The sequence below is a fragment of the Sinocyclocheilus grahami genome, unplaced genomic scaffold (genome assembly GCF_001515645.1).
Source record: "Sinocyclocheilus grahami isolate Dianchi unplaced genomic scaffold, SAMN03320097.WGS_v1.1 scaffold220.1, whole genome shotgun sequence".
Lineage (NCBI taxonomy): Eukaryota > Metazoa > Chordata > Actinopteri > Cypriniformes > Cyprinidae > Sinocyclocheilus > Sinocyclocheilus grahami.
Window position 1 is genome coordinate 1,086,705 of NW_015505399.1, and position 15,867 is coordinate 1,102,571.

The window sequence follows — 15,867 nt, forward strand, 5'->3', positions numbered from 1 at the left end:
TATATATATACAGTATATATATATATATATATATATATATATATATATATATATATATATATATATATATGTGTGTGTATATATCACACACTGTGTCTTTCAGTAATGTCTTAATAAGATCATATAATATGCAATGTAATGCAATGATGATTAAGAAATGTACAAATAAAAAAGGCATTCCTTGAAAAGTTTGATGTATTACATTTGATGCTCACAGGAATAAATGATACATTTTAACTTTTTTTTTAATGAATAAATAAATATATGTATGTATGTATGTATTTATGGGTAATCAAGTAAACCTAAGTTGTTTCAGTCAATTAAATGTTCATCTTGAAATGTTACTAACAATATAACAATATTTATTCTTACATTTACTTTATAAAAATCTGTAAAGATTTCACAGCTAAAATATGAGTAGAGGTTAGAATTATCACTTGATAAAACAGTATGAACTGTCAATCAGACGATTGGCATGTAGAAAATTCATTAAAGTTTTGACAATGTTGAAGATAGAAATTTGCATATCAAATATGATATGATATGATTAAGAAAAATAAGTAAATCATGGTGATTAAACAGAAGCACCTTTCTAACAATGCTTGTTTTTGGTCAGGCTAAAATTGTATGAATTTGTTTGGAAGCTGATCATTTTGCAGCTTATGTGACGCGAGATTCGTTCATTCATTTCAGGCTCAGCTAAAGAAGAGAGGCGAGTCAGACAATCAGACAGACGGCCCTTCACCCTCTCAGCTCTCACGCTCACCCAAATCTCCATTCTTGCCTCGAGCCTCCCGTGTGCTGCCTCCTGCTGGCGGCAAAGAGAATCTGTGAGTGCTTTTAGGACAATGGACATCAGAATGTCTCAGAATCGTCTATCGTTTGTTTTTGTTTCTGATTTTTTTTCTCTCTTCATCCCCTCTCAGAGAAGAGTCCTCACCTCAGTGGCTGAAAGAACTAAAGACTAAAAAACGTTTGAGTCAGTATGAAAATGACGGTACAGCCTGAACAAGCAGGTAAATCGTCTTATGTGTCTGTATGTGCAATTACATTATAACTAGGCTTGTCACAATACAAAAATTTCTGTAGTTGACGGCAATAGCAGCGATTTTTTATTTTTTTTTAATTTACCCAGTTTTATTAACCTTAAAGTGTTAGTTCACCCAAGAATGAAAATTAGGCTGTCTTTTACTCACCCCAGAGCCATCCTAGGTGTATATGACTTTCTTCTTTCAGGCGAATCCAGTCAGAGTTATATAAAAAAATTGTCTTTGATCTTTCAAAGCTGTTTAATGCCACTCAGCGGGTGTGTTGCATGCATCCGTCCAAAAGCAGTTAAATAAAATGCGCCCATCCATAAAAAAAAAAGTGTCTCACACAGCTCCAGGGGGTGAAGCTGACCTCCATACGTCATTCCCTCGGAACTGCTTCCAGTGTACATCAGTGAGCACAAGCTACATTAAAGTGATTATTACGCTTTGTATATGGATATTTTCTTATAAAAACGCATCGATTCGCTACAGAAGGCCTTTGTACTAACAGATTAAAATAAAACAATGCCATGGTGCTATAGGTTTATTTATTTAATTATTTTAATTACAAGCAATAGATGCAAAATACAAGCAAATGAAGCCAAGGTGCTTTAAGTTTTTAACAGCTAAACAAAGATTTCGTTTTTGTTCAAGTAAAACAATAAAAATTATTACCTATACATTGGCTAAAAATGATTTAATTATTGGCACGACTGTCTTCACTGCATAATTATTAGACAAAATATATTCAGGCTAAATCAGTTAGATAGTTTTTTTTGTTTGTTTTTTTTTTACATTTTTATATGTATTTATTTTATTTATTATTTACTTTCACTTAAAGGCATAGTTCAGTCAAACTTATTTTTCTGTGGAACATAACAGAGGACAAGTTTCGTTTTTTAGTAACTATTTGGTAACTATTAGAAGGTTGCTAATTAACAATGAATGGATTTAATAAAAAATCTGTACATATAAAAAATGTCATTAAATAAGCCATCAGAACACAAGTAAGGAAATCAAGGTAATGGGCAAAATTATATGCAAGGTGATCAAGTTTTTCTTAAACAGTTTATGACTTTTGACCCCATAGAAATATAGTGTAAGGCATTTACATGAATCATTGACAGTTAGTAGGGCATTAGTGATGTGTATACAAACCCAATTCCAAAAATGTTGGGACACTGTACAAATTGTGAGTAAAAAAGGAATGGAATAATTTACAAATCTCATAAACTTATATTTTATTCACAATAGAATATAGATAACATATCAAATGTTGAAAGTGAGACATTTTGAAATGTCATGCCAAATATTGGCTCATTTTGGATTTCATGAGAGCTACACATTCCAAAAAAGTTGGGGCAGGTAGCAATAAGAGGCCGGAAAAGTTAAATGTACATATAAGGAACAGCTGGAGGACCAATTTGCAACTTATTAGGTCAATTGGCAACATGATTGGGTATAAAAAGAGCCTCTCAGAGTGGCAGTGTCTCTCAGAAGTCAAGATGGGCAGAGGATCACCAATTCCCCCAATGCTGCGGCGAAAAATAGTGGAGCAATATCAGAAAGGAGTTTCTCAGAGAAAAATTGCAAAGAGTTTGAAGTTATCATCATCTACAGTGCATAATATCATCCAAAGATTCAGAGAATCTGGAACAATCTCTGTGCGTAAGGGTCAAGGCCGGAAAACCATACTGGATGCCCGTGATCTTTGGGCCCTTAGACGGCACTGCATCACATACAGGAATGCTACTGTAATGGAAATCACAACATGGGCTCAGGAATACTTCCAGAAAACATTGTCGGTGAACACAATCCACCGTGCCATTCGCCGTTGCCGGCTAAAACTCTATAGGTCAAAAAAGAAGCCATATCTAAACATGATCCAGAAGCGCAGGTGTTTTCTCTGGGCCAAGGCTCATTTAAAATGGACTGTGGCAAAGTGGAAAACTGTTCTGTGGTCAGACGAATCAAAATTTGAAGTTCTTTTTGGAAAACTGGGACGCCATGTCATCCGGACTAAAGAGGACAAGGGCAACCCAAGTTGTTATCAGCGCTCAGTTCAGAAGCCTGCATCTCTGATGGTATGGGGTTGCATGAGAGCTTACACCTCTGGAAAGGCACCATCCATGCTGCAAGGTATATCCAAGTTCTAGAACAACATATGCTCCCATCCAGACGTCGTCTCTTTCAGGGAAGACCTTGCATTTTCCAACATGACAATGCCAGACCACATACTGCATCAATTACAACATCATGGCTGCGTAGAAGAAGGATCTGGGTACTGAAATGGCCAGCCTGCAGTCCAGATCTTTCACCCATAGAAAACATTTGGCGCATCATAAAGAGGAAGATGCGATAAAGAAGACCTAAGACAGTTGAGCAACTAGAAGCCTGTATTAGACAAGAATGGGACAACATTCCTATTCTTAAACTTGAGCAACTTGTCTCCTCAGTCCCCAGACGTTTGCAGACTGTTATAAAAAGAGGGGATGCCACACAGTGGTAAACATGGCCTTGTCCCAACTTTTTTGAGATGTGTTGATGCCATGAAATTTAAAATCAACTTATTTTTCCCTTAAAATGATACATTTTCTCAGTTTAAACATTTGATATGTCATCTATGTTGTATTCTGAATAAAATACTGAAATTTGAAACTTCCACATCATTGCATTCTGTTTTTATTCACAATTTGTACAGTGTCCCAACTTTTTTGGAATTGGGTTTGTATATTTAATTTAGAATTTAGTGTTTGATAACTTTATTCAATTTCTGTACATTTCCTACTTGCTGAATGGGAACAGGTAAATATGACATCCATTATAATGGGCTTATGTGAAGATTGTTTTAAGTTTACTTAAATTAGAAGTTATATTTTAAAGTCTAATAAATGTTAAAATTGATAGCTCTCAATTATACTGTAATGTTGAATGGCTATAGTCAGTGGTTTAATATTAGGGGGAAAAAAAGAACAATTTCCTAGAGACTTCAGTATACTGTAGTCATAAAAAAGATGCCATTAAACAAATATGTTGTTTCTTGTTGTCTTTATGTTGTTTGTACATTAATTGAATGTGAAATTATTGTAATATAAAAGTATATTTAAAAACTTCAATGTTAGGTGGGATTAATCACAATTAATTTCAGAAGAAATGTGCGATTAATTAGTTAATTTTTTTAATCGATTGACAGCACTAATATATATATATATACAGTTTTGGGTGTAACGCGTTACTAAGGAATGCGCTACTGTAATTAAATTACTTATCCACTGAAAAAGTAAAGTAAGGGATTACCGTTCATTTTTAGGTAATTTAATTACAATTACTTATAAAGTACTTGCGTTACATACTGGAAATAATTTCAACAGTTCTAACATCAATATTGAATTTAAAATCTAAATTTACAGTCTAAAGATAAAATTGAATGCAGCGTCTTTAACCCTCTGCATGTCGGCGCGTTCACTTTCAGTTTTTCCTGATTTCCTGATTATAATTTATTTTTACCTACATTAGTTAACGTGTTATTTTTACATACGGATTTTACTAGTTGGGCTTTTCCTGAACATCTTGCAAAACTGAAATGTATTGTTTAACCTTTCTTAAGCTTTTTTGTTATTCAGATATTTTGCAGAGTATTTCTATTTGTTAACCAAAGAAGGTTACATTTTTTTATAAAAATGTTTAAGTATTACAGTTGTTTTAAAGCTAAAAGGCTAAACTATAATTAATTTTTTACCTACATTAGTTAACGTGTTATTTTTACATACGGATTTTACTAGTTGGGCTTTTCCTGAACATCTTGCAAAACTGAAATGTATTGTTTAACTTTTCTTAAGCTTTTTTGTTATTCAGATATTTTGCAGAGTATTTCTATTTGTTAACCAAAGAAGGTTACATTTTTTTATAAAAATGTTTAAGTATTACAGTTGTTTTAAAGCTAAAAGGCTAAACTAATCTATGTTTGACTCAAATTAAAAGAACAAAGAGTTTACATTTTATTGTCGATGCTTTAAGGTTTATATGGATTTTAAGATGTAGCCTAATTAGCGATTTGAATAATTAAGTTACTTGTTGAGTATCTAAATTACTTTTCAGACAGAGTAATTAGTAAAGTAATTTAAATACAATATTGATTATGTAATTAGTAATAGTAATTAATTACTTTTTGAAAGTAACTTACCCAACACTATATATACATTATATTGCCCTCTTGCCCTCCCTTAAAAAAAGCTGGGAAATCAGGAAGTGGCAGCATGTTATTTAGCACAGGCATGCAGTTTGAGGATCAGTGATCAAGATAAGAACTTTAGGCCCGTTCTTGTCTAAGTATCTCATGGCAGTAAATTTAGTATTCAGTCCGTGAAATCCTGATTTTTCGAACTAAATGTGCTATAGTGGTATGTGGCCCACTGGGACACATTTCCCTCCTGGTTTAAAGACTCTGTGCAACTGCATTTGGGGCTTGGTTGGGAATTACAAGACATTCCTAATGTGCAGTTATTTAAATGGTTTTGTGGGCTCAACAGCTGGGAGCAGCTGTTTTGAGCACCCATGGCCCTTAGTCAGGGTAGATGGCATATTTAATCACTTGAATGAAAATGAGGCTGTGAGGGATAGAAGTACAGACTGCTCAATGGGATGTATTGAGTTCCACAGATTGGTCAGCTGACAGATAAAATAAACAGTTAAATCAATTATAATCATTGATTTCAAATCCAGTGGAAAAACAAACAAACAAAAATGCAAAATGTGAAAAATATGCCCTCCACCCTGACTAAGCTCCACAGAAAAAAGACAAGCAAACCACATACAGTCCCTACAAACATTTTGAGCTTTACAAAGTCATTCAGCATGCTTACATATAAATGATTATGGCATGATTCCCTTTTGATAGCCACATGGATAAACAGTGCAGACTAAATTAGTCCCCTGAGAAACTCCTGCAACGCAAATAGCTAAAAAACGAAATGATCCTCTTTCACAGAATGAACAATGAAAGGTATATTAAAAATCGGCCTCCAGTTCTCCATCATGCAGTGAGCAGATGCAGACAAAATCAAATTCTGAGTCGTTTTACCATTACTTTCAAACCGTGATGACAGCCATAAGCCAGCATGTTATACACGGAGACATCTTCACTTTCGCAGGCTCTTCATATCAGCCAAATTCCAACGCGAGTAAGAGACTGCTGTCTTCATTTGGGCTTCCTAACCCAGTTAAGCACTTATGAAACTCAAGGTAACAAAGTTTCCCTCTTAAAATGAGATTTCATTACCTCAATGACTCTTTAATGACAAAGGAACCAAAACAAAAGAGCAATATAGGTAAAGTGAGAAATAATGAAAGATAAATGCTTCGGTCGTCCATCACCAAAGAGAGAAGAGGGAAAAAACAGAAGGTGCCAGCTGTTCACTCCTCAAACCTTCATCCTGGAACATCAACTCCAGTGTCTGATTGGTGAATGCTGTCTGGTGAATGCCTGTTATCTCATTCTTGCTGTTGTCACTGAGGACCGTCATGTTCTGCTGTCTGTAAAGATTTTCGCTTGAGAAGCTTGTAGCTGACAATCATTTTTTTTGACACGGAAACATTCAAACCAGAGTATCCTAGCTATCCTAGACAGGGGCTGCCCTGAAATAAGTGCCATGTTTTGGAGATTACATCAGAGCTCCCATAGTGCACCTGGCTGAAAAAGTAACACTGTGGACCATCTGAAGGCTGGGCTGTTTATTCAGCTGCCCTCGGGAACCGTGCACCTTACCCTCACACACACAGACACGTACACAAACGGACGGCTTGCTGACCTCTGGCCGTCATATAACACCGGGTAGGATCCCACCGAGACGACAAATCCAGGCAGGATTATTTGGTTGGAATTCCAACCTTATATTGGGAGCGGAGAAATGAACCAAACATTCAGCTCTCATAACAAACTTAGTTAACAAGATAGGTGTCTATCCCTCAGAAATGTTATTGTATGACCTAAAATGTAATTACACAAATTAGGAGCAACATTAGACTTGAAACTCTGATTATTTTGCCAGATCTAATTGAATTTCTTCTTTAAATCGACTGCTGTAATATCGGCGGTAACTGAAGCTTCGTATCGCAGATGGCTTTGACAAAAGGGAAGTGAAAATGAGCAACTGAACTTACTCTTTCACAACACTCAGCCTTGAGAGTGTGAAATGAATAGGCGTCCGTGTGTATGTGTGAGAACTGTATGAAAGGTATGTGATGGGTGCTACATGTCTTCAAAGATGAGTCAGGCGGTTAAGTGGTCTCATTCTCGTGAAGTCTGAAATAGATCAGTGAACTATATATTTTTAGTTGAGAATTTATTCTCAGGCTGAGAATGTCCAAGTACGAATAATACCTCTTTGAAACGGTGCCCAATGGCCAGCTATTCCAAAACCTCGAAGCGAATTCTAAGCATTGAATGAGTAATGATTGACCACATTTGCCGCAGCAAGTGAAACCATCAAAAAATTTCCACCTGCTTCATTTAATCATTAGCCTAATATTCTCCATCTGCTACCAGCCCGGTGTGGTAATGGACGCAGGGGCTGAATGGCGCTAAATGAGGTTTGCTCTGTAGAAGTCACGCTTGCGTGCTCGTCCTGCTATTGGACGGGAGACGGTCTGGGCAGAAGCTTGCAGTTTGCAGCTTGTCGGACACCTATGAGCTCACCTGCGGGAGACTCCGAACAGCAATCAGCCATCATGTCTTTTTGACGCCAACGACAATTTACAAACCTGACGCGCCTCACAGGAGGACGCAAATTTTCACGAATTTCAGAAGGAGTGGAAAATGAAAACCAGAGAAGGAAAGGAAAAGGAGGAAAAAAGCCCTTAGTCAGGGTAGATGGCATATTTAATCACTTGAATGAAAATGAGGCTGTGAGGGATATAAGTACAGACTGCTCAATGGGATGTATTGAGTTCCACAGATTGGTCAGCTGACAGATAAAATAAACAGTTAAATCAATTATAATCATTGATTTCAAATCCAGTGGAAAAACAAACAAACAAAAATGCAAAATGTGAAAAATATGCCCTCCACCCTGACTAAGCTCCACAGAAAAAAGACAAGCAAACCACATACAGTCCCTACAAACATTTTGAGCTTTACAAAGTCATTCAGCATGCTTACATATAAATGATTATGGCATGATTCCCTTTTGATAGCCACATGGCTAAACAGTGCAGACTAAATTAGTCCCCTGAGAAACTCCTGCAACGCAAATAGCTAAAAAACGAAATGACACAGATGGTGGGTGTTGGTTGCCAGGGCAACATTGAACAGGCAGAACAATGAAAATATGGCATTATTTTCAGAGCTCTCATCAAATGTAACCTCCTTCCCACATCACAAGCTCTTTTCTGGCATTTGCGGTGTTGAAACTGACAGCTCGCTGGCTAATCTAAAAGATACGCGAACAATTTACTGACATTTGTACAAACTGCTTCAACAGAGTCTTTTAAGCTCTCTTAAGGTTCGACAACAGCCGATTTTACACTCATTTAGACTGCAAAGACACATTAAGAGGTCTTCTAACATGAGGCGGAATAAACAATGAGACCATTGTGACCAGTCTGAAGAGGTCTGGGAAGGCCCAATAGCAGAAAAGCCAAAGAGTGTGGGACTAGGGGAGATTTAGGAGGGTGTTTCTTGGTTTCTTAAGAAAGGAACTGGTTAGTTTTAAAGTGAAGGATAGGATGAGGAAGAACGAGTGATTGATTTGTGCACTAAAGAATAGCTCCAAAAATGTGCCTCTTGACCAGAGTTCATCGAAATGGGCCACCATCTGTGCATTCATCACCAAATTATCACTAAAACGGTCCAATGAAAGCCCTAACACAATGAATCACAAATTTGACTTGCCCACTTAATCCAATAATCTGGAGGCAGGTGGCGAACGGTGCTTCTGATTGGCTGACCCCGAGCTGAGCACACTGGGTAATAAGTGGGTGTATCAATGCACTAATGGTTATAATTAGACACACATGGAAAAGCTGCACGCTTTCGCGACCAGGCCAACCTTCAGTCGACTGCATAACCAGTGACCTCAGCGTGGGCCGGACACAGATTTGAAACTCTTCCAGTTTCGGAATGGTGTAATAATGAAAGCAAGAGTATGCCACAGGCATTTTTGGCCCACGTTTGGCCCCCTTTTTGCATCAGTACATGCTTGTACAAAAAACACGTTGTATCCTAATGGATCTAGAGTCTTAACAGAGGTGAGGAGCGTTATTTAGAAGGGAAATGGCTTTGAAAGTAGACCCTGGGGTGGTTGATACTAAAATCTGTTGCGATAAGCCATTTTGGGGGAGTGAAATCTTAGTTCACCCTTGTAATGATGCTGCAGGGAAAGTGATAAATACTTTATAAGTGTTTTAGCGCTTTATTTCAATTCAATGACTGCCTCGCCAACACTTTTAAAAGTTCATCACTTGCAAGTTTTAGATTTCTTAATGTGTCTCATTTGTTATCAGTTATTCGTTTATAGTAGTCTGCAATCATGTGATGACAGATCCACACTTACATGTGCCAAACTCATAAACTGTGACCCTCTCAGCAACACCAGCGCTGTTTACACAGACTGGAGAGGGCAAACAGGCCATGGACTTTACGAGCCAACATTCACGCCTGTGCGCTTGCCTGTTTGTTTGCGCTGGCCGTCATGGTCGGTCAGGCTCAGCAAACACAGAAAGACGTGATTGAGAACGATAGAAGCGTCGGAGTAGAAAAAGACAGACAGAAAGAGGCAGCCGTAACTTTAGGCGGCTCCAGAAATGCGCTCTGTGATCGGGTTACAGAGCTGCGACCGCATGGCCGTCTCCCCGGAGAGGATCAGGTGAATTCCCAGGATAGGAGGGCCTCAGAAGGCAGACACTCCAGATTTAATTATATGCTTTAAAGAGGATTATTCAGCTCTGCATGAGAGAGACAGATGACTACCTGCTCTCCCCCTCTCTTCCTTCTCGTCTTCTCCTTTTCTAGCTCTCCATCTCTTCTCATTTTGTCATGAAGGATGCGGGATTAATGAGTGGACGCTCTTACCTGGGCAGGGAGGCGTACTGTCGCTCGACGTCCTCATAGCGGGGTGTCAGTCTGGGGTCAGGGTTTCTCATTGGCATCTGGTAAAGGGCAAGAAGAGAGCAGAGTGAAAAAGAGCCGAGGCAGCATACATGACAACGTCACATAATGATTGACTGCAATACAGCTCCTGCAGTGTGTGGCAGTGTCAACAGGGCAGTATACACACAAAGCATGTTGTACATAATAATTCTAGATGTAAAAAATAATTCAACCTGAGCATTTAAGGATATTACCTACAAAATCAAATCAATATCAAACATAAAAGTAGCTGTAAATAATGCTCAAGATATCACAACACTGGAATGCATTTTAAATAACTGATCATAATTAAAAAAAAAAATCTTACAATGAACAGTTCTCTACTGCTGATTGGCACTTATATTTTAAAACATTATGTTTCTTTTTGTGGCCTTTTGCTTACCAAGGCTGCATTTTTAAAATAAAAAAAATACAGTATACACTACAATGTTGGGAATTATTACAATTTAAAATGACTGTATTCCATTTACAGGATATTGTAAATGGAATACAGTCAATACACCCCCCCCCCCAATAAATGTCATATTATCAATGTTTTAAAAAAAAGTTAGTCCTTAATATTTTAATTGAAACGGTAATGCATTCTTTAAAGATTCATAAATGCATAGAAAGTTAAATAGAACAGCATTTATTTGAAACATAAAAGTGACATTTTGAAACAAATATCATTACTGTCACTTTTTACAGACACTGAAATTAATGCATCCTTGCTGGGAAAAATATTGAAATTAAAAAGTGATAATTTAATTAATAGAATAATTTTAATTGTTATAATTTATTTTTAATAATTCCTTAATACTTCAAATAATAATTGTTTAATATAATGATAATTAGTCTTAATTAAAAAACACACTATAGTAGCTACACACATTCAACATCACTCACCTTTATGAAGGTGAACACAGATATCTGTCAGTTACAGGTCACAATGGTGTCTGAAGAGTCACTAAACCCACAATTAAAAATATTTAATAGAATATAATGAAACATTATATTCTAATTTCAATTGTGCCCCCCAGATTTAAAATACCATTTTTGCCATGACCCCTGGTTAATTTCTCAACTTGGCACAAGGACACCTATTCCACCTAGGCAGACACCCCTATCGGACTCATCACATTACTGTGCAGTTCATTGTGAAACATGAATTAACGTGAGCGATTCATTCAATGCCACATTCTAGACCAGCACTGGCCCTGTCACTCTCTCTCTCCACATTCATCACGGAGTCACCTTCCCCCTGAAATACCTGCTGTGCCCTGTAATCAAGCCATGAAAGGCAGTGTGAGCTGCTCACAAAGGCTGCTTATTGGGGGATTTAGTACTGGGAGTCTTGGGGAGGGGGTAAAAAAACAGATCCCAGATTATGTTTCCTAAAACAGGATGGAGTCTAACAGTCCTCCAACCCTCCTGGACTAAGCCTGACTCAAGCCCAAGGAAGAGCCAGATTAACTGTGCGCATTACATTAGCAAGATGAGCAATCTCTTAAAACACGGGCTAAACCTCCCCTCATTCAGCATGCAGATTTGGGAGCATCTCCTGTTTCCTTCCACTAAAGACCGGCGCTTTCAATGGGATTTGGTCAAACCGTGTGCAATGATCATGCCGTTTAGAGCCCGAATAAAACATTCAGAAGCAGAGACTTCATTTTGGTGAGACTTCCCCCATTTGTCTTGCAGCCGCCTTGTCCCTCTTCACCCGAAAAAGCAAAAAGATGAAAAAGGATTGGGACTGTGAGAATTGTACCCTGAAACATATAGGTAACTTAATCAATTATAAATACTGACATATAATCCATGAGGAAATTATTCCAGTAGATTTAGCAGGGCCTGACAGATGAAGGTTGGGGCCATTATGGAAAACTGGCTGCTTTTCCGAGGGCAATATGTGTGAAATTGTGTCATCTGTCTCAATGAGCTGATTTTAAATACACAGCTCGCTGTGCCACCACCCTCTCTCTCCACCGTCCTCATATTAGCCACATTTTTCTCAGTCTCAACCCCCCCCCCCACACGAAATGTCTTCGGGGCTTCAATATATATGATGAAAGGACAGGCGCACATTACCTGTGAAAAAAGGCTAGTTGAGCGAGAGGTCAGAGAGGAAGTGCTTATGAACGAAAGAGGAAATGTCCTCGGTTTCAATCAGCCACATCTTCCTCGCTCTATCTTTGCCTCTCCTTCACGAGACGCAATGAACTCCACGAGTAACAGAAGTGGGTGTCTTTGAATGTTGATGACGGTGAAATTCAGAACGGTGAAGATGCCTGGAGGGTTAAATCTTCAAATGGAGCAGATCTGACACAGGTGTTCAAAACTCAATATTTGGTATAGAAAATTTTAAAGGATCCTTCCCCTACAAGGATCGATATCTGGCTGGATCTGTCCCGCTGTAATGACGGCAGTGATTTGCTTCATTATTTGGCTGTGCCCTCGCATTCACACCATGTTGCTAACTGTGTCCACACTCTGCCCTCTCACCATCTGTGCTTTCAACTCTGACAGAAGCTGCCAATCTGTGCTGACCAAAAACCAGCCAATCAGGAGGAAATGGACAAACTGAGGAGCATGAAACGAACACCCCGCAACCCTGAAACTGATAACAGTGCATACGAGGATAAACCACCTTTCCAGACACCTAGCCTGTGGCTAGAAAGGAGACGAAGAGATCAATGATGACTTCCCTCATTTAAGGGCTGATCAGATATAGAAGTGGTGTGGCACAGCAGTTAAGGCTGGTATCCGGAAGGTTGCTGATTCGATCGGAGCAAGAAGTGAGTCATCACCACTGTGCCCGAGGAGGTCTATAATACCTGGAGTGAGACCTCCGTTAGCATTCCCATTCATCTCAATGACACTTGCTCGTCTGGAAGCGCGTGATTTGAAATCTGCCATCTTTCCTCATGCACAGAAATAGTCAATTTAGATTAGATAAGAGCTATTTTTACTGATGCTTTGTAGGATTGAATAAAAGTATCTTAATTATCTACATTCCTCTTGACTTGGTATGCCATTTCAGATTTGTATTTAACTAAACACTGTTGAGATACAACACCACAACAAAAAAATCTAAAGCAAAAACCATGCAAAAACAACAAGAAACGGGTTAAATACATTTTCATGTATCTGTGAAAACCCCTTTCTGACATCTGAATATAGAGTAGGTGTATGACTAAGTTAATTGTGATCGTGTGTGTGTAGGCACAGAGGCCAGTGTTTGTGTGGGGTGTGTGTGTGTTTGCTCGGGGGGCACTGGAGGTCTCTCTCTGGAGAGTGTGTATTTATCCCTCCGCTCTGAGCTGCACAGGGCTCATGCATATGTAAAACGCAGAGATGAAATCAGTCTGATTTTACAGTTCACTGCAGGCTAGGTAAACAAATGAATGCGAGGAGGGGAGAGGAGGAGAATGGTGTGCTGGAAGGGCAGGGCGGGGTGTGCTGACTCTCACCCTCAAACAGGAATCACCCCGGCCTCATTAGAGTCGGCTCACCTGCAGGCGCCACTAAAGAAATCTCTTGATCTGACCGTGCAAACTCTCACCCGCGACATTATCGAGAGTTTGCTCAAGCCGGCCAAATTCGCAGGGCTGAAAATGGCACTTGTTAAATGTTAATAACCCATGAGTTTATTCATGAAGAAACCTTTAGTGGTGCAGATTAATCTGTCCTTTTCACTCGCTCTAAGTGATGCTGAACAATATGCTGTTTGATCAACCTTCTTAGATGCTAAGTACATACCATCAATACATTCAACTTGTGCTAACACAAGTCATACATGTCTGGCAGCACATAATGATTGATGATGAATGTTAAATATCAAAACACAGCATACTTTTTATATGTGAAATAGTAAGGTTCATATTCAAAGGCATATGCATCGGAAAAGCTGTGACCTTTGCTTATGTAGTTGTAGTTTGTGCATCTAACTTATTTGCAGATGTTTCATAAGCTATAAATATCAGACATTTTCTAGGATTTCTAAACTTTGCATAACCCTTTTTCTTTCTTTCTTTTTCTTTCTCCTCTAAAAGAACTAATGTCATAATTAAAAACTTATGAATGTCACTCCATTAGATAAAACAAATGAAAAATCTCAAATTTATGCCTTTAAATCTTTTTTTTTTTTTTAGGTTTTCACTGATTATTAAATGACGGCAATAAATATAACTATTTGGGTAACACTTTATTTTGATAGTCCACTTTAGACATTCTACTAACAGTAAGTAACTTTGCAACTAAATGTCAACTAGTAGTCAGAATATTAGTAGACTGTCTGCTTAATACCTTCTAACACTTTATTTTGACGGGTCCACAACATACTGACTATAACTTTGCAAGTATACGTCAACTTATTCTACTAACCGAAAACCTAACCTAACAGTCTACTCTGAGAGTTAGTAGGCACGTAGTTGCAAAATCAATGAGAATTAGTTGACATGTAGTTGCAAAGTTACTTATAGCTAGTTGAATGTCTAAATGGGACTATCAAAATAAAGCGTAACCATTTACTGTAACCGTTTAAATTGGCATTTATTAGTATGTAGTAATATTAAAATTTTTATATACATTAATCTTTGTAATCTCCTCAGCTGACAATGTAGACACCTGACAAATGTTGTTGTGATCATAAACTGTATGGATGTGATTACACGCAATACACGGAGCTTTTCCCTCATCATTGTAACGTGCTGTTTTTGCAAGTTTCCGTGAAAAAGTTTCAGCTTTTATTTTCCTTTTACGCCCTGAAGAAGAATCTCCTCAGCTGACAATGTAGACACCTGACAAATGTTGTTGTGATCATAAACTGTATGGATGTGATTACACGCAATACACGGAGCTTTTCCCTCATCATTGTAACGTGCTGTTTTTGCAAGTTTCCGTGAAAAAGTTTCAGCTTTTATTTTCCTTTTACGCCCTGAAGAAGATATCACGGGTTCATCAAGTTCATCGAAATTATCCATCCTTGATCACTTTTAGTCAGCTTTGACGAAACTCCTCTCAGCTAGCACGTCTTTTCAAAGTGACTGGCAGCCTTGTCACCTGACCTGAATACAGTCCGCTGATTCGCTAAAATGGACTTCTGTTAAAAAACAACAAGGGCGTGTAGCGTCTGGACCACTCAAACACACAATATATATTTTGTTAGCTAGATTTAACAAATACTCTGTAACACCCCAGGAAGCTGAACAGGCCCCTGGTCCATAGCAATGCTGACACCCGATACGTTTACGACCTCCTGGAATTTAGGTGAAGAAAATCGCTTCCTTGCCCATAAGGAAAATCCACAAGGCAAGGACTTTTCTTTGCTAATTAATTAATAGGAAAACCTTTCTTTGAATGAACACACATGATCCTTCAGGTCATTGGGTATATTATTGTCATTGTGTATTTTGTCTGATATTTTTAGACTATTTTAGGCATGCTTGTGAGGGAACCCTTTCCTGTCATCCTTTCACTATAAGTAACTCTACCATGTCTAGTATCTATGAATTCGTATTTGGATGATCTAATTGAGAGTGTATATTGTATGTTTACACCTACGCAACATATTAGTGTTCTAAGAGTCTTTAATAATTTTTACACAAGCTTCATATGCAAATTACCATGCTTTCAAACAAAGGGCCATAAAAATGCCCCAGTATCTCAGAACTCCCACTTGAGATTCCGGACTTCCTCATTGGACAAGCCCAT

At 38.1% G+C, this 15,867-nt stretch overlaps 1 protein-coding gene across 1 annotated transcript in view; it reads right to left on the reverse strand.

Moving 5' to 3' along the window:
- Positions 1-15,867, reverse strand: part of LOC107596538 (partitioning defective 3 homolog B-like) — a 93,252-nt gene that overhangs the window by 10,915 nt on the left and 66,470 nt on the right. The window contains exon 5 of the mRNA XM_016287293.1: positions 10,099-10,175. Coding sequence (XP_016142779.1) covers positions 10,099-10,175 — 77 coding nt within the window. The remainder of the gene's footprint in view (positions 1-10,098; positions 10,176-15,867) is intronic.